We start from the raw sequence: 27,066 nt of genomic DNA, 5'->3' as shown, positions 1-27,066 counted from the left end.
AAATTTAAGGCAACGTTTAGTAATTGTGTGGAGTAGGAATTCTGGAGCTGGGTTGCATAACTTTATCCTGGCTCTAACTTTTACTAATTTTGTGACCTTGGGTAAGTCTGTGGCTCAGTTTACTGATTTGTAAAACATAAATAAGAATAATAGAATCTACCTCACAATTTTGTAAGTGATGTGAGTGCTTGCTAAATAAATAAGCAACCTTCTGGAATCCAGAGAATTGATTATTCTACTTAAATCGTATTTTGTGAACCACTTCTGCCCTGACTATGTAACATTATAGGCAGAATGAAGCCAATCCTGCTACCCCATCCTCATTCTGATCCATGTGGTGATGGTTATAAAGAAAAAAAAAGTAGACTAGAAGGTTGTAACCAAAATAGCTGGCAGTTAGTGTAGTTTTGTTAGTAACAATAAAATAGCAGTTATCATTTATTGAGGTTATGAAAGCTCCATTCGAATGAAAGTACAAAGCACCTTTCAAAATCACATAAAAATAGTTTGGGGATTATCTGTTAGGTTACATGATCTCGTTGTCCTTCGTTCATTAGAAGTTGAATGAGTTTGTAAATATTCTTTTTGTAAGTATTCCTATGAAGTGGAGAGGACATAGATTATGGATACTTCCCTGCTGAGGAAACAGAGTCAGGGACACCTGACTCACTTGAAGTCATCCCATTGTTAGTCCTGAGGCAGGCTAGAGATAGTAACCTGGAATTCCAGGTGTGTTTACTCTTACAGTTCTAGAAACCATTTTCTATACATAATAGCATTAAAAAAAGAAAAAACCAAAACCAAACAGGTGGCAATAATGCCCATTCAACTCAGTCAGACGCATTCAACACACTCAGTTTTGTAGTGGCTTTGCTGCCAAAATGTTGATACTATTAAAATCTTTGTCAAAAAAGGAATTCCTTGTACTTCTATTCTTAGAGTCTGAACCATGGCACAGTGATATAAGTAAAACTTGCAATAGAATTCTTTTTTCCTTTGAAGCAAAAACACAAAACTTTTTAGTTGGACTTTAGGGTACACTCCCAACCATACCTCCTTCTTCTCACATGTGCTTGGAATAGAGTTTGAGAGCTGAAAGCCACTTCTTGTAGTTCAAACACCCCATATAAAAGATGCAGAAATGGACTGATATGTATGTAAAACAGGTTTAAAGAGGCTTAAAAGAAGTGACTTGTCCAAGGCCTTGTAATTAGATCCCTGGTAATTAGGGAATTGGAATTCAGGTGTCCTGAGTGGTGCTTGGAGTAAACTGTGTTACTTCCGTTAATTGATGATGTGGTTCGCCTGAGAGCCAGGTAAGTGGAAACATAACTCTCTTGAATTCTTCTCTTTAAGCAAACTGCAAACATCAAGAAGACAATAAAAGGAAAATAAGTCTTAGACTGTAGTGGGATACTTATCTACTGAACCAGCACCATGGATAAGGGGCCTTTTTTGGGAAAATCATGGCACAGTCCTTTGGGAACAAGAAAGATCCATTTGTTCATCTGTTCATTCCACGCTGAGCTTTTATTGGATGCCAGCCACGTTCTACTAGAATCTGGCAGCAGTGGTGAATAAGACAGTGTCGTTAAGGAGCTTAGTGTTTAGAAGAGAAAACCAACATATAAATAAATAATTACTTTTTTTAAAAACCCGGGTGATTAGTTCATTCATTTATTCATTTCTTCAGACTTTAACATAGCTGCCAGAGAGATCCTTTTTAAATGTGAATTGGATCATATCACAATCCTCTGGTGGTTCTCCACTTCACTTGGAGTAAAAGAAGAGTCTTTAGAATAGCCTATAAGGCTGTACATGTTTGCTCTACTCTTGCAGACCTCATCCTCTACTACTTGCTTCCTTGCTGGACTCCTTGCTACTTCTTGACAGTGCCAGGCATACTACCCTCACTTGGCAATGCACTTCCCTTTAGAAGTTTATATGGCTTGTTCTCTTACCTCCTTCAAATGTTAACTCAAGTGTCAGGTTCTCAGTGAAGCATTCCTTGACTACTTTATTTACAGTTGCAGCCGTGGCCCACCACCTGGCATGCCCATCTCTCTTCCCTGTGCTGTCTTTTTCCACAGCACTTCTAATTTACTGTGTAATTTACTTCTCTGTTTTGTCTGTCTCCCCCATTAGAATGTGAACTGCATGATGGAAGGACTTTCTGCTTTGTTTTCTGCTATACTCTGCATCTAGAGCAGTGCCTGGCACATCGTAGGCTTCAATAAATATTCGTTCCAACAAACACACAGTACCTCCTACTAACAGAAAATATACTGGATTAATTATTTGGTGGAAGTAGTGATAAAGTGCAGTGCAATGGGACCACAATGAAGGGAACAGCTAACCTAGTCTGTGGGATTCATTGGGGAGGTTTCCTGGAAGAATTGACCTTTTTGAGCTGGATTTTGAAGAATGAGTAGAAGGTAGCCAGATGAAGATGGGTGGGATAGGCTTCAGATCAAGCTTGACGGGATAGGACTTGCCTTTGTTGTAGTAATTTGGGCTTCGACTTTCCTTAGGGTGTGTTAAAATTTCAGTAAACAGATACTGGGAGTTGAACTTGTTTAGTACCGAAGAAGATTGGAGCATAGATTTTAGTAGCAAAGTTGTGTAGTTTAGTTTCAGTATCAGTGAAACTGTTCCAAGGGGGTTGGAAATTCACAAATTCAGTGGCTTCATATAGCATATCACAGCAGGGTTTCTCAACCTTGGCGTCATTGATATTGACCTTCTTGGGGGTATAATTCTTTGTCATGGGTGCTGGTCTGTGCATTGTAGGATGTTTAGCAGCATCCCTGACATTTATCCACTAGATGCTAACAGTGTGACAGCCAGAAATATCTCCAGACATTGCCAGATGTCCCCTGGGGAGCAAAATTGCCTTCTAGTTGCGAACCCCCACGTTAGAACCACTGCACTATTGTTGGGGTCTAGAGATTCCCGCCTTTAGCAACTTCACAAGTGATTGGGGGAGAGAGAGAGATCTTAGTACAGTAACCACATTTTTTTTTAAAGATTTTATTTATTTATTCGACAGAGATAGAGACAGCCAGCGAGAGAGGGAACACAAGCAGGGGGAGTGGGAGAGGAAGAAGCAGGCTCATAGCAGAGGAGCCTGATGTGGGGCTCGATCCCATAACACCGGGATCACGCCCTGAGCCGAAGGCAGACGTTTAACCGCTGTGCCACCCAGGCGCCCCAGTAACCACATTTTTGATTCTAGAATGGGATCAAAAAGTTTAAAATTGGCAGTTCCTTTTACATATAACTAACTGTATTGAAGGTAGAAATAAAGTGCTTTAAAATCAGTTTGGACCCTGCAAATCGGAGAAGAGTTCACAAAGGATGAGATTCTAGAGTTGCACTTGGAAGAATAAGGTTCGTAATGGAGAGGGGCACATCTCTAGGGGATTATCATTACCAAAGGCTGAACCGACGTGTGTTCAGAGAGTTCTGGGAGTCGCCTGCTGGGAAGAAGGGGCAGATGAGTAAAACTGGGTTGTAGAGAGCCTTTAATGTGTATGAAGGCAAAGGAGTCTAGGCTGTTTTCCTGCACTATCTTCATTTCTCTTGCTGCATAACAAATTACCACAAACTTAGGGGCTTAAAACAATACAAATTTATTGTTTATTAGTGGGTTGGGAGTCATGACTTCATCTGGTTTTTCTGCTGAGGGTCTCAAAGGGATGATAATTAAGCTGTCAGCTGGCTCCAGCCTCATCTGGAGGTCCAACGAGGGAAAGCTACCTTTCCGAGCTCCTTCAGGTGGTTGGTGGAATTATTTCCTTGTGGCTCTATGACTGAGGTCATTTTCTTGCTACCTGTTGACTGGGGCCACTCTCAGCTCCTACAGGCTATTCTCAGGTCCTTGCCATATATTGTTCCATAACTTGGCTTTTTGCTTCTTCCAGGTCAGCAGAAAAATCTCTCTTTTCAGTTGCTCAGGATGGCTTCTTATGTAACAAAGTAATCAAGGCTATAACTTCCCCCACACCTCCCCTTTTGCTATATACTCTGTCGGCTAGGTTTTATCCACGCTCAGGGGGTGGGCGTGATGTAATTGCATGGATATCAAGAGACAAGAATTTCTGGAGCCGTCTTAGAATTCTGCTTACCATACACAACTTTCAGCTCCTTGAAGGCAATGGCCAAGTCTTTTTTTATTTCTTTGCTCAGCATTATATCTCTGGTGCCTGGCACGTAGTAGGTGCTTTATACATATTTGTCAAATGAATGAAATTAGTGAATGAGTATTTGGTAGATAGTTGAGTGCTGTTTATGGTTTCAGCTCCTATACTGGTAATTTCACATTGGGAAGCAGTCAAGTTTCTCTGGCATTGTTCATTTCTTCACTCTTGGTAAAATGATAAACATTTTTACCTGAAATATTAAAGTAAAACCTAAAATTATTTATTATCATAAGTGTCAATCAAATCTATTATGTCAGAGAGACAGCACCCACTGGGAAAATAATTTAGGGCTACATTGCAGCAAACTAGGAGATTTCTTTCTTTCCCTTTAAAAAAGATTTTATATTAATTTGAGTAGAGAGAGAGAGAGCACAGAGGGAGAGGGAGAAGCAGATACCCGCTGAGCAGAGAGCCTGATGCAGGGCTCGATCCCAGGACCCTGAGATCATGACCTGAGCTGAAGGCAGATGCTTAACTGACTAAGCCACCCAGGCACCCAAACTGGCAGGTTTCTTGTAATAGCCAAAAATGTTGGCATATTTGGAGTTTTGAGGGTGGTGGGTGGGTAGGTTGTCTGAGGTTTCACATCTATTGGTAGCTATTAAACATTATTTCAAAACACTTTGAAAATACTGACTGTTTTATAATAGCTGCATAAAAACAGGGATTTTAGTCTAACTTGTGCTTACGACTTTATAGTTTGGTGTTATTGATAATTATAGTTGTTCTTTTCTTTAAGATTTCATTTTTAAGTAATCTCCACACTCAACATGGGGCTCGAACTTCTAACCCTGAGATCAAGAGTAGCATGCTCTACTGACTGAGCCAGCCAGGCGCCCCTACAGCTGTTCTTCATACTAGTCATAGGAAACATCTCTTGAACAAAATTTAGATCTTGAATTGACCATTAATAAAGTGCCATTTTATCTTCACAAAATCAGATATTTGATATCCAAGTCGATGTTTCTCCACTAGACCGTGCTGTTTAGACTGGGTTTATGAGAATCCCAGTATGTGCCAGGGAGTACTAGAAGCCACAAAGTAAGCATGCCACATACTCCTGGACTTTCAATTTTAGTGATATATTCAAAGATAAAACGTTTTTCCAGTTAAAACAAATACAGGTGTAGTACATTATAGGATAGAATGGAAAATATGAATGAATTCTAAAAGTAAATTTCTTACAGAATGTTGTTCTCGGTGGCTCCCGCAGCTTCTCTTATACCTTGATTTATGGTCCTTCTCCTCTGCCCTTCAGGTGTGTTCGTGGACAAGTTTGAGAGGCACTGTACCGTACCAGGCTTCCTTTAACTGGATCTTGGCAGATGGTAAGATTCAGAGACATTTCAGGTGGAGATTAGTGGAACAAGAAAAATCAAGGGTCAGGGTCCCTTTGTCCAAAGGAGACATTTTACAGGAGGGAAAACCTGGTCTCCTGGTAGATTGGTGGGGGTCCGGCTGGTCCCAGATGGCCTCAGTCACTCATCAAGAGACCTCAGCAGGATAGCTGGAATGGCAGACAATTGAGCCTCTCTACATGGTCAATTATCCCAAGGTCCTTTTCTTTTTTTAAATTTATTTTTTTCCCTAAGCTTCTTTCAGTGATTCACACGTGTTCCAAAGAAAGTGACAGCAGAAGTTCGCAAGATCTCTTGAGGCTGAGGTTCAGAAGTTACTTCCCTTACATTCTGTTGGTCAAAGTAAATCACAGTGTGAGGCCAGATTCAAGGGGCGGGGAAATAGACAACTCCTCTTGATAGGAGGAGCTGTAAAAACTGGCCTTTAAAAAACCCATCATGTGATATTGGACAAGTTACTTAGTTCCTTTAAGCCTTAATTTTTTTAATCTATGAAATGGGGATGATATTAATACCTACCTCTTGGGGTGGTTGTAAGGATGAAATATGTTGTTACATGAAAGTAGAGCTGATAGTAAGATTTCAGTAAACATCATCTGTTACTGTCCTTGTGTGTCTACCTAATGAAAGCCTGGTCATCCCCGGGACCTTCTTCCTTCCTAAAGCCTCTGTAACTTTCTTGTCTCTTGGAAAACATACTGTCTTATCGTCTCATTTGATGGTTAGTATGTGTTGCCTTATGTTACGTTTATATGTGAATACAGCATAGCTCATCTGCTGAAGTTTGTAAGCCTCTGGAATGTGCAGGCCAGTGTTCATATAATTTTTTGTAGGATTCCCAGTGCCTAGCTGTCAATGATGTTTAATGAATGAATCCCCAAATTATTTAAAAGAAGATAAAAGCATTTCTTTCTGTTGTTTTGAGTCTAGCAAGTACTTCTCTCTCTTTTTTTTTAAGATTTTATTTATTTATTTGACAGAGAGAGACAGCTAGCGAGAGAGGGAACACAAGCAGGGGGAGTGGGAGAGGAAGAAGCAGGCTCCCAGCGGAGGAGCCTGATGTGGGGCTCGATCCCACGACTCTGGGATCACGCCCTGAGCCGAAGGCATACGCTTAACGACTGAGCCACCCAGGCGCCCCTAGCAAGTACTTCTCTGAAAGGAAAAATTAAACTGTCCAGCTATAGCATCTTACTATTTACTGTTTAATGAAATTAGGCATATTCACATGGCAATTTTAATTCTCAAAAGGAACAAAAAACTTAATTTTTGCTGGTCTAAAAAATAAATTAAGATTTAATTTAGAGTTATATTAGAGTTAGAAAAACAGATTGAAAAACAATAAAGTACATTTTATTTTAATGGTCATTTTAATAATTTTCAAATTCCAGGAGGTATGAATTCTGAACTTTACTAGATCAAAGGGTGGTCAAATCTTAGTAAAGGGGTCTGTTGGTTTTTATACATGAAAGACTTTGTATATAATAAAAAGGTTTTTGTTTTTCTAAGTTGTCATTACTTGCTGTGCAAAAGAAAGTGAGTGCTTCTGTAACACTCTTAAGGAATCTTGCATAGGAATCAGGTCTGACTTGAAGTTAATGCTAATACACGAAGTCGGGGTACAGTGAGGAGAGGTGAAAACAACCTCGCATCTGCTGTTACATGTTGTTAACTCCCTCAGCAGACGTTAAATCATTTCAAGTACAATAATAGTGTGGGAGGTAAATTAACTAACCATTAACAATCTTATAAATACACAATTAACATGCCAACATTTATATGACACATTGATGGGGCAGCAGTAATTTTTGATTGGGAGTTTGCAGACCTTGGAGAAGCCTCAGGCTGTTGCTTATTCAGACAAGTTTTCACAGATTGCAGGTAAGGGGGCTTGAAGTCTGTCTGGCAGAGGTAAGGTGTATAGAGTGGTTTGAAAATCTAGGAAGGGGAATTTCCTTTTAATCATTGGCTGGACGTGAGCATTTTAAGTCATGTTTAAGACCTGACTCAGGTCCTTAGGGAGTGAAGTATAGGGAGGGCTCATTTGCTCATGCTGGGGTTATTTAAAGAAACAATATTTCAGTTACGGAATTTGTAACTGAAGTTGCATGAATCTGTAGGGGTTTTCAAAAGATACAAGATACTTACACCCAACTTGGAATTGAAAGTAAACCTTTCCTCCGTGGTTTCAGGTCAACAAGTAGGTGATCTCTGAAGTTTCTTCCTCGTGTAAAATTTTGTGACTTTTATTTTTGGGTAGTCATTATATGCATTGCTTATTTCTTGCTATTGCATAAATCACAGTTGCATGAGTTGAGGGGAGGCTAAGGGTCTAGTCTATTGCATAACATATTTACTATATTACATATTTCACAAAGACCCATGGCAGAAATTTCTCTCAGGACCCAGAACCCAAAGAACTCAACAACAGGATCTTTAAAAATCTCATTTATTATGACTATTGTAATTCTTCATTCCTTTTTGTTTTGGGGGGCTGTATAATGATAAGATCTTCAAATGTATTAGCTGTCTGGCTTTGGGCAGGTTTTTTATTTGCTTCAGTTTTTTCATCTGTAAAATGGGGACAGGGACGCCTGGATGGCTCAGTTGGTTGAGTGTCTGCCTTCGGCTCAGGTCGTGATCCCAGGGTCCTGGAATCAAGTTCCTCATCGGGCTCCTTGCTTAGCGGGGAGCCTTCTTGTCCTCCTGCCTGCTCTGCCTGCCGTTCCCCCTGCTTGTGCTCTCTCTCTCTCAATCTGACAAATAAATTAAAAAATCTTAAAAAAATAAAATAAAATGGGGATAAAAATACTGTCTCATAGAGTTATTTGTTTTTTTAAAGATTTTATTTATTTATTTGACAGAGAGATAGCCAGTGAGAGAGGGCACACAGAGACCAGCAGAGCAGGGAGCCTGATGCGGGGTTTGACCCCAGGACCCTGAGATCACGCCATGAGCCGAAGGCAGATGCTGAATGACTGAGCCACCCAGGTGCCCCCTGTCTCATAGGGTTATTTTGAAAATTATATGAATTAATTCTTCTAAAAAGGAAAGAGCAAGTCTAGCTTTTGTAATAAATAAAGGTTAGTTATTATAATTGCTTTTTGCTTCTGAGATTCTACAGTCTTCCTGTGGCAAATGTATAAGATCTTGTAACATTCATCCAGAGTTACTTACCCTTTGCCACTTTTTCACCTACTTTTTTACTATGTTGTATCTTATGTTTTTCTATAAGTCATTGCAAATGAAGTTTGGAGAGTGTGTGTCTATGAAGCCATTATTAAAAATATATTTGTGTTAAGTCTTGATACCATTAAAACCTACTAAAAATTTACTCCCCTGTGTAGGGCATGTTCCAAGTTAACAGAGTTAAGTTATGTGGTTATTAATGCACACAAATGGTTATGTAAAGTGGTAATAGCATCTAAATTGCACCTGGAACAACACTTAGCACATAGTAGGAGCATAAATATTCGTTGAATGAACGAATGATATATAAAAGGAGACCCACCTAGTACATTAAAAATGGCTGTGTCACTTTGGGATATCTCATGTCCTCCCACTCTGTGTGGATGTCCCTTTTGCTTTCATTTTTATAAAACAAATCTCTATGCTTTGGAAGGAACCTGGAGTTAAAAAGTGGGAGAATCTGTGAGAAGTAGGATGTCTTGGGGAGCAGACCTCCTGGAGGCTGAAATTGTTTATCCAGGTAGCTTAAAGGGATGTAAAAAGGACCTGTTATCTCCCAAGTAAAGAATTGGTAACATCCAGGGAAGACATTCAGGGCCCCCCCCCAAAGAAAAACGGTATTTGTAAAAATGTAAAGTAGCATTTCTAAACCGTGTTCTGTGAATCTCTCTCTCTCTTTTTAAGACTTTATTTATTTGAGAGAGAGAGATAGAGAGAGCATGAGTGGGAATGGAAGGGGGAAGTGGGCTAGCCCGATGTGGGGCTTGATAACCAGGACCGTGGGATCATGACCTAATCCTAACGCCGATGCTTAACCAACTGAGCCACCGCATGCCCCCTGTGAATTTCTTAAACACTGATATGTGTTAGTGTTCCTGGAGGAAAAAATGTTTAAAGATCAGATAATTTTGGGATTTGGGATATATTGCATTATGAGATTCCCCACGCTTGGAGATTCACAATATGCATTAGTAGTTTAAAAGCATTGAGAAGTCTGTAATTAAACAGCAAGAAGAAAACTTACTTAATTTTGTTTAATGTGGTGTTTCCTAGACATTTTTTAAAAATTTAAATTAAAAAAATTGTAATATGTGACAAAGTTTACCGTTTTAACCATTTTTAAGAGTGTGGTTGGGTGACGTTAAGTATATTCATATTGTTGTGCAGCTATTGCCGCCATCAGTCTCCAGAACTTTTTCATCTTATAAACATACTTTATAAATATTCCCCATTCCCTTCTCCCTCCAGCCCCTGGCATCCACCATTCTACTTTCTGTCTCTATGAATTTGACTACTCTAGGTGCCTCAAAAAAGTAGAATCATACAATACTTGTCTTTTTGTGACTTATTTCATTGAGCATAATCTCCTCAGAGTTCATCCAAGTTGTGGCATATGTCAGAATTTTCTTCCTTTTTAAGGCTGAAGAGCATCCTGTTGTATGTATATACCACATTTTGTTTATCCTTTCTTTACTAGGTATTTTTAATGACTGTGTAGTATTCTGTTACATGTGTGTGTCATGACATACTCACCACTGATGGATGTCTAGGTTACTTTGAGATTTTCAGTATAACAAACAATCCTGAGATAAATATTTTTACATAGTTATCTTCTAAGGGCAAATCCTGCAAGTAGGTTTGCCTAATAGGTACTCGTTATACTTTGATAGATGATACCACATTACCCTCTAAAAAGTCTCAATTTTCATTCCCTTTTACAGTGCATGAGAGGGCTCATTTCTCTGAACCCTACCAACCTTAGGTTTTAAAAATCTTTGATCTTTGCACAACTAATCAGAGAAAATAACTTGTTTTCATCTATGTTTGGAATACTTTTGTCTTAGAAATCAAATCTACCTTCAAATGATAATTTGCTGCTCTTAAAGTGATTTAAAACATTCTTTTGGTTCTGAAAAGTAGGGTTGGGATAAGTTGATAGTGTCCCAAGGTGACAGGTTTTTTTTTTTCCTTTTAAAGTTTTTATTTATTTATTTGAGAGAGAGAGAGAGAGAGGCTCGATCCCAGGCCCCTGGGATCATGACCTGAGCTGAAGGCAGACTCTTAACCGACTGAGCCACCCTGGCACCACCCAAGGTGACAGTTTTGAAAGGCACATTGAAGAGAAGCTCTTGTATCTGTATTAATGGAAAAAAAGGCAATCCTTTCTTTATAATCACACTACACATGACATGCTCTTAGATCACTTATCTCTACAACAAAATTATATAGTCCTTGGAAGTCAGACAGCAGCCCTTACTGAATTTCTGCCACGTGTAAGATGTTTTGTTGCCAGAAGGGATGTGGTGGTGTGTCTCCTGTCCTTGTGGAACTTACAGCTTAAATCCTCAAGTACGTGTCTTGGGAGGTGGAAGGCACATTTCCCAGGGCAGACTTCTTGTAATTCCCTATCAGAACTGGTACTGAATAATATTTGTTGAGTGAATCATACAGATCCCTCATTGTATGAAGTCGTAGTATACCAATAGAGAAGATACCTGCTCCTGTTGGGGTATTTTGGGGCCTCTGTTCTACAAGGATAAAGTTAGGGACTTGGTGTGTGCCTTCAGAAGTATTTGTCCATAATTCTTTTCTTCATAAGAAGTGATGGAGCAGATCTATTTTCCTTTAAAAAAAAATACGCACATACATACACACACACACACACATGCATATATGTGTAGACACACACACACACACACACACACACACACACACACACACATATATATATTCTGTTGAGGGTACTTAAGTATACTTTTGTTGCTTTGCCATTTTGCCATTTGACTTGTTGGTGCCAGAACACCCATTAAATATGTTGCTTCTCACTGAAGCCCTTGTTTTTAGTGAGGGAAAATTATTCAATATGAAAATTAAAAGCACCTATCCCTCTGCTAGCGACTAGTTGCTTTACTCTCGTGGGGGAGACATTGTGATTGCTACGAGGATGTTGGCAGTTTTGACCATCTGTGATGCTATGATTTTGTTACAAAAAGATATGCTCATTTATAAGTAATTCCATGATTGTATATATCTCTTTGTGGCTTTATAAGTAATTCTTATTTTTACAAGTGATTTTAAGTGCTCCCCTTTAATTCTGTAATGTTTTTCTGATTAATACACTTAAAATGGTAGGCTGACATTAACATTTCTGAGACTTGGAGGAAATACACTAGGATTGTATTAGGTTATAAACTTTTGTTTTGTTTTAAAGATTATTTATTTATTTGTCAGAGAGAGAGCACAAGCAGGGGGAGTGGCAGGCAGAGGGAGAAGCAGGCTTCCTGCTGAACAAGGAGCCCAATGTGGACTTGATCCCAGGACCCTGGGATCATAACCTGAGCCAAAGGCAGATGTTTAACCAACTGAGCCATCCAGGCATCCCTAGGTTGCAAACTTTTTGATTCAAGGGTGCTTTACCTTGGCATTTCCCATTACCCTCAGTGTAAAATCACTACTCAGTAAATATATTTGAAGGAAAGAATGAAGATTAGCGTAATTCATTTGATTAGAGATGTTCCTCAGTTAAACTTTCTCTTAATCTCAGTATTTTTAAGATCTACCAAGTGATGTTAGTAGAATGTTACTAGACAAAAAATTTTAAAATCTCTCTTGGTTATAATGATTTATTAAGTAGATTTCCCTTATGTTCTATTTCTAGAGGAAATAAATGACAAGAAAATCTGGTATTGTAGGCCTTTCTAAAAATAAATACCTTCTAGGAGCATTCTGGGAACATATTCAATCCAGCTTTCATGTACTTACATCTCATAATGATTTTAGAGAAGGAGGAAGGTGACCCAGGTGACCTGTAGAGTCCTCTGTCCGTCCTCTGTCAGAAACATTTATTTTACATGCTGTGCACTTACTAAAGAGGGATGAATGTTGATATATTTTAGGATTACTTTAAACAAGAATTGAAAGCTGAAGTTGTCAGTGATTATTTTTACCATTGTCACCGTTATTATTAATAGCAGGTAATATTTAATTATGTGCCAGGTGCTCTTTTGAGCCGTACATTATCTTTTATATCTTCTCANTCCTGCTGTTCCCATTTTATTAATGAAGAAAGAAAACAGGCTCAAAGAGGTTAAGGTTATTTTGACCAAGATCACGTAGCCAGCAAGTGGTAGGGTCAGAATTTGAACCCAGTTCTGCCTGCAGGTCCTTATCTTGACCAGTGTCCCCTCATCTGCAGGGGGTGCATTCCAAGACCCGCAGTGGATGCCTGAAACCATGGATGGTACCAAACCCCATGTGTACTGTTGTTTCTCCTACACATACATAGCTATGATAAAATTTAATTTTCGAATTAGAAACAGTAAGAGAGTAACAGCAAAAATAATAAAACAGAACAATTATAACAATGTACTGGAATAAAAGTTACGTGAATGTGGTCTCTCAGAATATCTTATTATACTGTAATTGACCTTCTTGTGATGGTGTGAGATAATAAAATGCCTACATGAAGAGACAAAGTGAGGTGAATGACATAGGTATTGTGACATAGCATTAGGCTACTAATATCTTTTTTTAAAGATTTTATTTGACAGCACAAGCAGGGGGAGGGGCAGAGGGAGAGGGAGAAGCAAGCTCTCCACTGAGCAGGAAGCCCGATTCGGGACTTGATCCCAGGACCCTAGGATCATGACCTGAGCCAGGCAGATGCTTAACCGACGGAACCACCTAGGTGCCCCTAGGCTACTATTATTGACCTTCTGACGATACATCAGAAGGAGGATCATCTGCTGTTGGACCTTGGTTGATCATGAGTAACTGAAACTGCAGAAAATGAAACCACAGATGAAGGGAGACTGCCATGTTTTCTTTTTTGAATATTCCCGTTTGACTGAGGAGGTACCATCTTGTTCCCAGAATAAACATTTTAGTTTCAACAGGATTTGGAAAGCAGTTCTTACAATGAGATTTCTAAAACAAGAAATTAATTTGGTAACAGAGAAGTTTGACTAATAAAGTTTATTTTAAAAGCACAATACTCGGGCGCCTGGGTGGCTCAGTCGGTTGATTTTGGCTCTGGTCCTTGTCTGTGTTCGAGCCCTGTGCCGGGCTCTGCACTGGATGTGGAGCCTACTTGGGATTCTCTTTCTCCCTCTGCCCCACTCTCTGCCCCTGAAGTTAAATGAAATAAAATAAGAGCACAATACTATCTTAAACCAGAAGAAAGGAAAATGTATTTATTGAATAAAATTATGTTGGTGGTTCATTTTTTTTTTTATTTCTGTAACTCGAAGTATCGTCTCTGTTCTTTTAGTTACTTCACAGCCATATGACAAAAGGGGGAAATGTAAACCAAAGAAATACAGTTTCATACTTTAGCACATAATTTGAGGAAAATACAACTGTTCCCCCATGACCTTATAAAGTAATGAGGAGACTGCATGGGAATGAAGGGAGAAAGAAAGGAAAATTTATTGTAATTATGTGCTTTGAGTGGCCTAAGGAATCACTATTATTTGTTTTGCAAGAGAGGAAGCCATCTTCTCTGATAACCATGGAGATCTCATTGACTAGTAGCTGTAGCCCCTAGTGCTTATAAGGATTTCCTTTCAGTCTAGACTTAATATTTATAAGCTCCTAGGTACAGGGATAAATGTTGACTTTCAAGGTAGCATTTTACTACATTGAATTTGTTTGAAAAATGATTCAGTCATTTTCTTCCTTATTCTTAAATATTGCTGTGTACATCATGTTTCTAGGGAGGTGAGCACGTGAAACAATATGAAGAGGAGAAAATAGCCTTTTAAGGAAATTGGCCCACAGAAAGGATGGCCTTCTTGGACAATCCAACTATCATTCTAGCTCATATTCGACAGTCACATGTGACCAGTGATGACACAGGAATGTGTGAGATGGTTCTCATTGATCATGATGTTGACCTAGAGAAGATTCATCTTCCTTCAATGCCTGGAGACAGTGGGTCAGAAATTCAGGGAAGCAATGGTGAGACTCAGGGCTATGTATATGCCCAGTCAGTCGATATTACCTCAAGTTGGGACTTTGGTATTAGAAGACGCTCAAATACAGGTAAACATTGCCTTTTAGTCATGTCTTCTAAACTTTAAATCAGTCAATAATCTTACAGAATAATGCATCATGTTGGAATAGGTTTAATGGGGAAAGTTTCTGTGTATTAACAGGAACATGTATGTGTTACAGTAAGAGCGATTCTAAACAACATCTCCCTCTCCGTGACTGAATGGAGAGCGCCTCTGGAATGACGCTATTAGAAGGAAGGAGAAGACAAATAGATGAAAAAGGTGGCTATGAGAGACAGGTTGGATGTTCTGTTTCTAAAAAGTCCAAGTAGAAAGGGAAGTAGACTCATTTTGAGTATCTTCACAGAGCAACGTTAGTCCCAGTGGGTAGACTACTTGGTGGCAGTTTTCAGGTTGATATAAGAACCTTTAATACAGAGAGCTGACAAGCCCAGGATTGCTGCTGCTGGAGCCGTTTCTTGGCCCTGGAGGGATTGTGGGGGTCTGGGGGGGATTGGAGGTAAATAGCTGAATATTTGTTAGGGCTGCTTTTAATAGGAATTCCTACATTGGGTGTGAGACTAGAAAAGATGCTCCTGTTTTTGATATATTATCTTTATTTTCTTAAGTTGATCTCTGCCCTTTGATCTTTGTGGCTTGAAAATGCTGAACTTTGGTACATATATATTCAGTCATTAGCTTTTAAAAGCTTATCATTGCCCATTTTCCAGCTTATGTGTTTTGGAGACCTTTCAAGGGGAATGTGAAGAACCAAGGCCTTTACTTAGATAAATTATTTAGAATATATAATGTAGTTCTAATATGACAGGTTATGCTAGGAGGTGATTTTTATTAGGTAATCAGAAAATACAATCTCTACTAATCAGTAGCAGTAACCTGCTAACTCCCAGGAAAAGTAATGATAGGAGATGTGGTAGGACATTGAAAATATTTGCATATTTATTTTCAAGGTAACGTAGAATGCACATAAAGGAGTACTGCAGGATACAGTATACAGTGCAAGGCATGTTAAGGTTTTGGTTCAGAATTCAGCATTCTGTGACATTTCCAAAGAATAATTTGTTCTTGTGATGAGAATAATTAATAGCATTTCCCAGTATCTCAAGGAACTTTTATCAAAATAGGATTTGAGTGAAGGTTTGAATATAATTTAGAACCATTGATTCTCAGTTCTCTAGTTGAAACTGACTTCCTTGCAAGTTATTGAGATGATATCTTATATGACAGGTTGAATGGATTTCAGTAGGAGAATGCTGCTAAATTGAGAGCTTTATGATTATATTACTTTGGCTGTACCCTTCACATTTATTAATTGCAATTGAATGTATTTTCCTTCAGTGGAATTTGGTTAGATATAGCGACATTGTCAGAATGCTTTTGCTGGCACAGTTTACATTTATGGAAACATCCCTACCACAATGCTAAGGCAAGCGTGTGTGGTTTCCTATCTTGCAAGAGGTTGAAAGAGAAATTTACTTATTTATTTTTTGTTAGCATTGGGCCAGGAAAGGAAGTCGAAGATTAGCCAGAGGAAACTAATCTCAAGAAATGGCATCAATTATGACTTTCTTTTCCATTGTGGTTTCCATATGCAGTAGTTGTTAATATATGCTGAACAGTATTTATTTAAAAGATTGGTTCATTGATTTTTGAAGGTTGATCAGCCAGTGGTAATATAATCTCATAAATGCATGATTTTAGGTGATGCTTTTGTTTTTGTTGTTGGAATTTCTTAAGATAGCACTTGGATGCTAATAATTACAAGTGTGGGGTGTCCTAGTGACCAAAGAATTTACTTTTTAATCCTTTCAGCATATCTTAAAATTTTGCATAAGAAAAATTATTCTTTTTAAGATTTGACTAATGTTACAAAGATACAAATCATTTATTTTACTACCTATAAACTGTTTCAGCCCACTGAAGAAAAGCTATGCTAATTTATATAGCTTTGACATTTTATAATTTTCATGATTTTTAGATAAAGGATTTTATATTTAAAACTTTAATAGTCTAGTCTGAGTTCATTTATCTTTAATTTTTGAAACGGGTAGAGTAATTCATAACAGTAATTTTATTCCTGTAATGTAATATTCACTTCAGTTCATTTGTGCATTAAAATTCCTTTAAGACCGTTATTAATGATTTATATAATGAAATGTCATATTAATCACAGAAGTTTTCACATTTTATTATTCTCTTCCATGTTAATACTATCTTTATGATCTCTATTAATGTTTTATATCCTCTAATTTCAATTATAAATCAAGAATATTTTCATGTTTTTGTTGGTATTTGCTTTTCAGGGGTGCCACCTTTAAAATTTTATGACTTTTTTCCTACATATGCAATATAAAACATCTTTATTCATATAAAGGTAGTTAATTATGTCTTTGTTTATAGTAAACTTTCATTGACAAACTTATAGTTATAATATTTCTTTTCAAGCTCAAAGATTAGAACGACTCCGAAAAGAGAGACAAAACCAGATCAAATGCAAAAATATTCAGTGGAAAGAAAGAAATTCTAAGCAATCAGGTAAATGGAAATAATTTTAATTGTTAATTTGAGATTTATATATTTAGTTTATATTATTAAATAAGAGCTTTTATTTTTAAATTCATCTTTTTAAATCCTCTGAGCAGATACTCTTGTGTTTTGAGCTTTGAATGCTTTCACTTGGGTGCCTTGGCCCTCCAAAGCCGTGTGGTCTTTAGGTCTCGTGTTTTTGGTCACTCTTCATTCTGGGTCACAGGAATTGGTGTGTGCAAGGCACATTTTGTACACTCTTATGCCAGTACCTTGTTCTTAGAGCCAGGGAATACCTATGGTTTGGATGGGCCTCTGGGTTATAGATTCCTCCTGGCAGTTCCAACCTAAGACTTTCCCTTGCCTCATTAGTGGCTGCAATAACAGTCTTTTTTGCATATACACTAATTCTTTTCCTTTAGCTTAACAAGCATTATGTTGCTGGTATTATCAGCATTTGTAGTCTGTGTTCATATTGTATGTGTAGTAAAAAGCTGGCCATATTACATATTTTTAAATCTTCAATCTCATCAAGAAAAGAAAACTTTAAAAAAATCAAAATAAAATGCTATTGAAGTATTTTCTAATGTTTATGTCATGTGTCCTACCTAGATTATCTCTTTTTTCTCCTTTCAAAGAAATGTCTGCACTCCATATCTTCTATGTCTTCCAGCACCTACTACCACCCTGGCACGTAATAGATGTCCAGTTAATTTTTGTTGCCTGACTCCATTGCTACATATTTATAAAACTAACAATATTAATGATTATTATATTGACATCAGCACCTACCTAGTGCTGTTCTAAGCACTTTATACACATTACCTCCAATGCAGTGATCTTATCAGGTATAGCTATTGCTGTTAACAGATGAGACAGAGACTCTAAGAGAGCTTTAACTTGCTAAAGTGATAAGCCCGGAAAGTGGTAGTGCAGTGGAGCCATATTTTGTATCTAGCTCTGTCTGCAGCTAAAGGCCAATCTCTTTCTGCTAAACCACACTATATAAAGTGGTTATTGCTTTCTCCTGCTGTGGTTGTAAACCCAGGTGTGCTCAATGGGAGTGATTTTCTTAATGATGGCTTCTAAATGACAACTGTGTGGAACCAGAAATCTCATTCACTTCTTTCTTGCATCTCATTTCTATGACTTTCTACAGTTCTCCTTAAATATCCATTTAGTTTTGCTCTTGATACTTTAAAAATCTCTCTAGGCTGGCCTTTTCTGTTGATCCATTTAATACTTCTCTTTTGTATTTATCACAAACTGAAAACCTTTATATTGTTTATCTTGTCCACTTTCTTCAAATTTTTCATGTATCTAATGCCTTTTCTATTAATCTTTTCTTAATGAATATAGAGCCAGTTTATCTAAACTCATCTCTCCAGTTACCCTTTGTTTTGCCTTCTTCACTTCCTTATCTTAAAACAATTACAGATAAACAGGTTGAATAGAGCACCTCAGATATAACTGCATTAATCCCCTTTACAATGTGAGAAGTTCAACTTAAATTTTGATACATCTCCCACTTACTCCTTAAAGTCTAATCCACTTTAACCTGTTCAGTGTTTCACAGAATGTGCTAGAGAAATAAATAGCCTCCTTTTTGCTTCTATTTGGAGCCATAATGTTCATTATTTGTGTATACTTCTCTTTCCCTCAGTTTCTATCCCTCTTATTTCCCTTTCTCACAGATGTCAGTAATTGACCCTGTGATCTTACTGCTGGAAAAGCTCCTTCTTAATATACTTGTCCACTCTTGGAGCTGTTGACCTTGAGCCAGACCAGTGAACCTCATCAATGCACAGAGGAATGGTTTTGAATTCTCTGTTCAGCTGGGTTCCATCATTACCACTGGTTGGCACACTGGGTGTCCTGAAACGTGTTAAAAAAGTGGAGTCAGCAGTCCAGTAAACATCTACCTGGCAAACTGAGCAGCCACTGTCATATGTTTTCATACAACTCTCAAGCATATACTCTCTTTTGGCAAGAAATGTCACAGCCAGATCCTTTTGATCTTCATTGGGAATTTTGGTTGGGTAATCATTTATTCATTCCCTCATTCTTTTTCTGCTGTTTGCATTTTGCTAAAAATCCTTTCATCTGTTTTTCTTATTTTTTTATTTTATTGCCTACTAGAAAAATCATTATTATGAATGTGATGACCTCCTCTGGAATGTTTTTCTTCATCCCATCCAACCTTTAAGATACAGCAGAAATCCAATCCTTTCATAGAAAAGTTGGAAGGGATCTGAGAAGCTGCCTGGTCCATATCCTGAAGTTCTCTATGAACTTACTGAGCCATATGCCATGAGATCACATGATAAAGGGAATACCTTAGAGTAAGATCCGTGTAGTATTTCTGTAGCCAGAGCTGCATGGGTAAATGTGAAGGTGGTTATTGGAAGACAGCTTTGTCTGGAACAATGTCAAATCAAGCCCTGGCATATATATACATACACACACTCATATAAAATCTTAAAATATGTATACATATTTTAAGTAATCATTTATTTTTAAGTAATCTCTACATCCAACGGGGGACTCGAACTCATGACCCCAAGATCAAGAGTTGCGTGCTCTTCTGACTGAGCCAGCCCAGTGCCCCAAGCCTCGGTATTTTTAATTTTATTGTTTTGAAATGGTGTTGGTATATTCTTTACAAAATTTATTATTACTCTTATTCACTGCGTCATTTAACAAGCGTTTCTTCCATACCTTCTGTGTGTGCATAGTAATTCTGTGCTAAGTGCTTGGGGAATACATGATTCCTGCCCTCAAGAAGTTTGAAGTCTAGTGAAAAGCAGCAGCTAGTTACACATGAAGTTAAATAGTAACTCAAAAACAATGTAGTGTGTATCAATTATTTATGAATATTCCTGAAGTTTTCTTTATGTAACTTCTAGTATTGGTTTCTTAAAACAGCAGTTCCCAGATACAGTGACTGTGTAAAAATCAGAAATGCATCCAAAATGCATGTTTTAATGGCTTCCATATAAATTTCTAGCCCTACCTGTGGAATTCCTAATTTGAAAGATAGAGATCAGGGTCCTTAAATCTATATTTTTCAGAAGCTCCCTGGGTGATTATTTTGAGTATCCAGTGCTGGGGATCACGGGCATATGAGTATGCCAGCCCCTAAGTTTGCTGCCTCTTTGTGCAAATCCAGCAACTTAGCTGTCAATATTTTTGTATTATATGTGAGAAAACTGGAACCCAGAGGCTAAGTAACTTTTTCAAGTTACTTACTTACAAATAGTAAGTGGCGAAGCCAGAATTCTCCTGGCCAGTCCTACACCAGAGACTGTGGTCTTTCTACTTTCTCCCATTTTCCCATACTGTTGGCAGAAGGGAGCTGCTCCTGGAGTTTTGGGTATTGAGGAGGCTTTGTGTTCCCTTGTTCCTTTCCTCCTCTGTGTCAGCGATGGCTAGGGTTCAGGAAGGTTGCCAAGACCTCTATATTAAAAGAAAATTTCATTATAGGAAATCCGAAAGAAAATATAAAAATGAAAAAAGCTACCAATATTCTTACATTCAGAGGAACTGCTGTTGTTAACATTTTGATGTATTTTTTCTAGAATCTATTTATATAGGTATATATATTTTAAATATTCTAAACATACCTCTTATGATCTTTTTTGTATGTACAAATAGTGCATAAATGCAACGTCTTATCTCCATATTGTTCCTGCACTTTTACATTTCGTACTAAGGTTATTTCCAGATGTTTTGTATTTTGTGCTATCCTTAATTAGCATCTTCTTCCCCGTAACTTTCTTACTGCTCTTGTGAAGAAATCTATTGTCTTTATATATCTGTTTTGTATCCAGCAACTCACTGAATCCTATTAGTTCTAATATGCATTCCCATCTTCCTGAATGCTATCGTATGTGCTTTCTCATAAGCCTGATGATAATTAAATTTCTAGGCTATTGTTTTTTCAGTTTTCTGTTTTTTGGGGACTTCCAACTGTTTATATTGGTTAGAACGCTTCAGCTGCAAATGACATAGAGCAAGTGAAGTTGAAGAGCAGCTTGAAGTTGAGCAGCTCAAGAAGTACAGCTGTGCCGTATGAATGGCTTGGAACCAGGAGGAAAGGCTCTCATTACCAGCCCCCATCTCATTTCTGCTTGTTTGTGCCCATTTGCTCTCTCCTTCCTCCCTCTCTTCTGCCTCCCTATCCCCGAAGCTATTTTTTCTACTTCTCCTCCGTAGTTAATCATTTAACATGTTTTTATTTAGCTCCTATAATATGCAAGGACAGCTAGGCCCTTGTAGGCCTAGCAGATACAGTAATGAACAAGACAAAGTCCCTGCCCTCATGGGTCTTGTGGGGGAGATGGACAGTAAACAAACCCAGTATTGTCAGAATGGATTAAGTGGCAAAGCAAAAAAATATATTCAGGTAAGGGGGATAAGGAATGCTAGGTAGGGAATTTTGCTATTTTATATATGGTGATCAGGGAAGGCCTCATTGGGAAGGTGATTCTTGAGCAGAGTTCCGAAGGAATGAGCCAGGCAAATACTGGAAAATGGGTGTCCAAAGATGAAGGAGAGTGAGTGCGAAGGTTCTCTGACACAAGTGTGCCTGATGTATCCAAAGAATAGCAAGGAAGGATGCTTATTGACTCGAGTAGAAAAGGGGAATAGTGGGCTCAGGGAGGTGGTGAGAGAGCTGATCATGGAGGATCTTGTAAGGAACTTAATTTTTACTCTGGGTAAGGTGATTTGATCTGAGTAGGGATGTGATTGATAAATTTACTCCCCCCGCCCCTGATTTAAATTTAAACAATTTTATTGTGGAAAATTTCAAACATATACAGAAACAGAGAGAATGGTATAATGAACCTCTGTATACCTATCACCCAGCTTCAGCAGTTATCAACATATGGCCAGTCTTGTGTCTTTTCTCCATTTGCCTCCCGTTCCCTCCAGATCTTCTTTTTAAGATTTTATTTATTTATTTAGAGCACACTCAACACGGGGTGGGCAGAGGGAGAGGGAGAGGTAGAATCTCAGGCAGGCTCCGAGCTGAGCTCAGAGCCCGACTTTGGGGCTCTATCCCATGACTCCAAGATCACGACCTGAGCTGAAATCAAAAGTCTGATGCTTAACCGACTGAGCCACCCAGGCATCCCCGCCAGATTAATTTTAAGCAAATCCCAGCTATAGTATACTTTCATACCTAAATACTTGTGTATTTTTTAATGTATAAGAAAACTGCAATACTACTATTCTCCAAAAACTTTGCAGAAATTCTTTGATATTAACAAATATTTCCCTGATTGTCACAAATGTTCCTTTTTCTTTTGCCAGTTTGTTTGTTCAGGTCTAGATCTAAGGTCCACACACATTTGGTTGACATGTTCCATTTCCTTCTTAATCTATAGATTCTCCTTTACTTTTTTTCTTTGTAATTTATTCAAGGAACTGGGTCCTTTGTCCTATTGAATTTCCTACATTCTGGATTGTGCTAGTTGTATCTCTGTGGTCTCATTTAATATGTTTCTTTGCCCTCTTTATTTCCTGTAAACAGGGAATTGGATCTAAAACTTGCTAAGATTTGAAGTTTGATTTTTTGATAAGAATATTTTGTATATGCTGATCTATACTTCATATTGCATCATATTGGGAAATACGGAATGACTTCTTGTCTTTTTTGTGATGTTTGGATTGATGGTAGAATTAGGTGTTGTTCACCCATTATTAAGTTACTCCCAGCAGCTTTTCTTTTAATGGTTTTAGTGGTCATTGATGGGCTTTACCTAGATGAATTATTTCATTAGGAGTTGCAAAATAGTGATTCTAATTTTATTGGTCTTCTGGGGCGCCTGAGTAGTGCAGTTGTTAAGCGTCTGCCTTCGGCTCAGGGCATGATCCCAGCGTTCCAGGATCGAGTCCCACATCGGGCTCCTCCGCTGGGAGCCTGCTTCTTCCTCTCTCACTCCCCTGCTGTGTTCCCTCTCTCGCTGGCTGTCTCTCTGTCACATAAATAAATAAAATCTTAAAAAAATAATTTTATTGGTCTTCATATAAAGAACAACTTTTCCTAATCTATTATTTGGTTATTCTCAGATACAGTCCCTACAAGAAAGTCAGGATAAATGTTTGATTCTTACATATTTCCTTCTCCATATCTGGCCAGAATTGGCCATTTGTTTAGAGAGTCTTGGTTCTCTTTTAGTGATAAATGGCGTTGAAAGACCAAAACTTGAACTCAAGAGGTGCTCACTGGACTGGTTTTTTCCTTACAGGCCTTTCAGGGGGTAGAGCTCAGAAAAAGATAAATTTAAGAGCAAATACATTGTGAGTTAATGCTGTTAATTCCTATTTGAATTTAGGATTATAGAGTGTTTACTTTGATTTTATGTTTATGTATCTTTTCTCTTATGCTGAAAATCTTTGTTCCACAATAGAAATATCACCATCATTACTAACACTGTGATTACTAAAAAAAGTTTAAGATTTTTTTTTTTTGCCCTTTGATATGTTCCATTAGGGAATGTACAGTCAAATTGCTGTGTGATAAAGTTACTTAAAATAATTTCTCTCTTTGTAGTTAAAATGCCAACTCAATATTACACTTAGGTTCGTTCATTTCATTTTGCTTTTATTTTTAGATTGTACTTCTAATTTTCTTTAATAACTAACTATATAAAACATTTATATGGTTCCAAAGTTGAATACATAAAACAAGGTAAAATCAGAGAAATCTAGTTTAAATTCCTGTCTCTTCTACTCTTCTTATAATCTATTTATTTATTTTATTTTATATATTTTTCTTTTTTCTTTTCTTTTTTTTTTTTTGGAGAGAGAGAAAGGAGGGGTGGGGGGCAAAGGGGGAGAGAGAATTTTAAGCAAACTCCACGCCCAGCACAGAGCCTGACGTGGGGCTCCATCTTAGAATCCTGAGATCATGACCTGAGCCTAAGTCAAGTGTCAGACGTTTAACTGAATGAGTCACCCAGGTCCCCTAGGTAGTCAATTTGAAAAAGCTTTTGGTTTTTCTGTCCACTTAAATCTCTATGTAAGCATACTTATATTTTATATTTAATTTATATTCATATACCCCTCTTTTTTAGGTTACAGGTAGCATATTGTAGGGGCGCCTGGGTGGGTTAGTCGGTTAAGCTCCTGCCTTTGGCTCAGGTCATGATCTCTGGGTCCTCTGTGGGGCTCCCTGCTCAGTGGGGAGTCTGCTTCTCCTTCTCCCTCTTCTCCTCCCCCCTGCTTGTGCACACCTGCGCGTGCGCTCTCTCTCTCAAATAAATAAAATCTTTTTAAAAAAAGATAGCATACTATACACACTATTTTATGCAAAACTTTTTTTCACTTAGCAACACATTCTGGGAATTACTCTGGTGAATATAGAGATAGGCTTCGTTCCCTTTTACAGCTGCTTCATAGTACGCCATGATATGGATGTGCCATAGTTTAGCCAACCAGTCTCCTGTTGAAGAACATTTCATTGTTTTCAGGCTTTTGCTGTTGCAGATGGTACTGCAGTGAATAGCCTAATGCATGTGTTTTGTCTTACATTTTGTTTGTTTTCCCCAGTGTATCTAAGAATCCTAGAAGTGGTATTGTTGGGTCAAAGTGTACATATGTGATTTCCCTTGATATTGACAAATTCCCCTCCATAAGTGTTTTTCTATTTTGCATTCCTCTAATAATGTACAGAGTGTTATTGCCCCATAGCCATAAATTTTTAGATTTTGCCAACCTCATAGATGTGGAATGGGATCTCGGCATAGTTTTAATTTGCATATCCCTTATTATAAATGTTGTTGAGCATCTTTCCATTTGTTAAGAGCCTTTGGAATATCTTTTTCTGTGGACATTTCATATTTTTTGTCCATTTTTCCATAGAGTTGTTGTTCAGTGTCTTCTCTACTTTTAGAATCTTTATATAGTAGGACTAATAACCTTTCTTCTTTGCCAGTTTATCATTTTTCTTTTTACTTGGCTAATTTTTTCCCCACACAAAAACGCTTTTATTTTATGTGTTCAGATTGATCAGTTTTCTTCTTATTGTGATGTTTATAACATTTCATTTTATTTATTTATTTTTAAGATTTTATTTATTTATTTGAGAGAGAGAGAGTGTGCGAGCACAAGCCAGGGGAGAGGCAGAGGGAGAAGCAGACTTCCCACTGAGTAGGGAGCCCAATGCGGGGTTCGATCCCAGGACCCTGGGATCATGACCTGAGCCAAAGGCAGACGCTTAACATCTGAGCCACCCAGGTGCCCCATATAACTTAACATTTTAAAAGACTCCTGTTGGCTGCTACGTTGAGAAGAGACTGGCAGGAGTAGGCCTGGCAGAGACAAGGGCAGAAACAAGATCAGTTTGAAGGTGGTGGTAGTAATCCAGTGTTGGTAGCTGTGGAAGCAGTTCTGATTATATTCTGAAATTTTTGTTGTTGGATAGGATGTTGGGTGTGAGAGAAAGAGAAGAGTGGAGATGACTGCCAAGTTTTTGGTCTAACATGATTCAGTTGCCATTAAGTAAGAAGAAGAGGCCTGTGGGAGGGACAGATTTGGGGGAAGATAAAAAGAGTTTGGTTATGGACATGTAAACTTTGAGACACCTATTGGACGTCCAAGTGGAGGTATCAAATAAAAAGTTGAATATGTGAGTCTAATTTTAGGGCGTGTTTAGGTCTATGAAAAATCATTTGGGAGCTATTAGCATGTAGAGGATATTTATTTAGGTTTTCCCTTTTTATTTTTTATTGAGGTATGCTTTCTATATTCTGAAATGTACAGATATTAAGTGTGTAGTTCAATGACTTGTGACAAACATATACACCTGTGTAATCCCAATCAAGTATAGAGCATTTGTGTATGCCAGAAAGTTCCCTCGTGCCTCTTTCTAGTCAGACTACTGCCAGAGGCAGCTATTGTTCTGATTTATATTACCACAACTTAGTTTCTTCTCAAGTTGATAATATGTAAAACAGAAGGCTGGATGAAATCACCAAGGGTGTGACTGTAGATTGAGAAAACAAAAGGTCCAAATACTATGACTTGGGGAATGCCAAAGATTTGAGGAGAAAATGAGGAATTGGCAAGGAAATTAAGAAAGAGTAACCTGAAAGATAGCATGAGAACCAGATAGAATGGAGTCCTGGAAACCAAGTGAAAAAGCTATATCAAAAAAGAGTGAGTGATGAACTGTTGGAAATGCTGTCACAAGGTCTTGAAAGATGAGGATTCAAAATTTACCAATAGATTTAGCAACAAGGGGATCATTGGTGACCTCAAAAACTGCTTTTGTGGAGTGGTGGGACCCGAGGGCTTCATTGGAGTGGATTTAAGGGAATGGGAGGAGAGGAACTGGGTAGTCATTTTCAGGAGCAGAAAAATGGTGTAGTAACTGGAAGGGAGTATAGGATCAAAGGAGGGTTTATATTGATTGATTGATTGATTGGGAAAGATTTCTTTATTTGAGGGAGAGTGCCTTCACACAAGCAGGGGGAGAGGCAGAGAGAGAGGGAGAGAGAATCCTCAAGCAGACTTCCCGCCAGCGCAGAGCCCAACATGGGGCTCAGTCCCAGGACCCTGAGATCATGACCTGAGCCCACACCACGAGTCAGATGCTCAACCAACTGAGCCACCCAGGTGCCCCTCCGCCCTTTTTTTTTTTTTTTTAATGAGCAGCATTTCAGTATCTTTGTGTGCTCATGCAACTAATCCAGTAAGAGGGAATGCTGAAAATGGGAGAGAATTGCTGGAGTGACAGACACCCTTGAGTCAGCAGGAAGTCAGCCCCTG

At 38.2% G+C, this 27,066-nt stretch overlaps 1 protein-coding gene across 9 annotated transcripts in view; it reads left to right on the top strand.

Moving 5' to 3' along the window:
* The window catches only part of MAPKAP1 (MAPK associated protein 1), a 235,598-nt gene that overhangs the window by 14,600 nt on the left and 193,932 nt on the right, over window positions 1-27,066 (top strand). For 4 of the 9 annotated variants that reach the window (XR_005835250.1, XM_040631891.1, XM_008698765.2 and 1 more), the window contains exon 2: window positions 5,461-5,530. Coding sequence is in view for 5 of the 9 variants with exons in the window: in XM_040631897.1 (XP_040487831.1) it covers window positions 14,533-14,791; window positions 17,209-17,298 (349 nt within the window). In the remaining 4 variants the exon portion in view is untranslated. Of the gene's footprint in view, window positions 1-5,460; window positions 5,531-14,463; window positions 14,792-17,208; window positions 17,299-27,066 lie in introns of all 9 variants that reach the window. The other 5 variants (XM_040631897.1, XM_040631893.1, XM_008698761.2 and 2 more) reach the window with 2 other exon arrangements.

Source organism: Ursus maritimus, unplaced genomic scaffold (genome assembly GCF_017311325.1).
Source record: "Ursus maritimus isolate PB19 unplaced genomic scaffold, ASM1731132v1 scaffold_17, whole genome shotgun sequence".
In the NCBI taxonomy this organism is placed as follows: Eukaryota; Metazoa; Chordata; class Mammalia; order Carnivora; family Ursidae; genus Ursus; species Ursus maritimus.
This window is presented reverse-complemented; position numbering and strand designations above follow the sequence as displayed.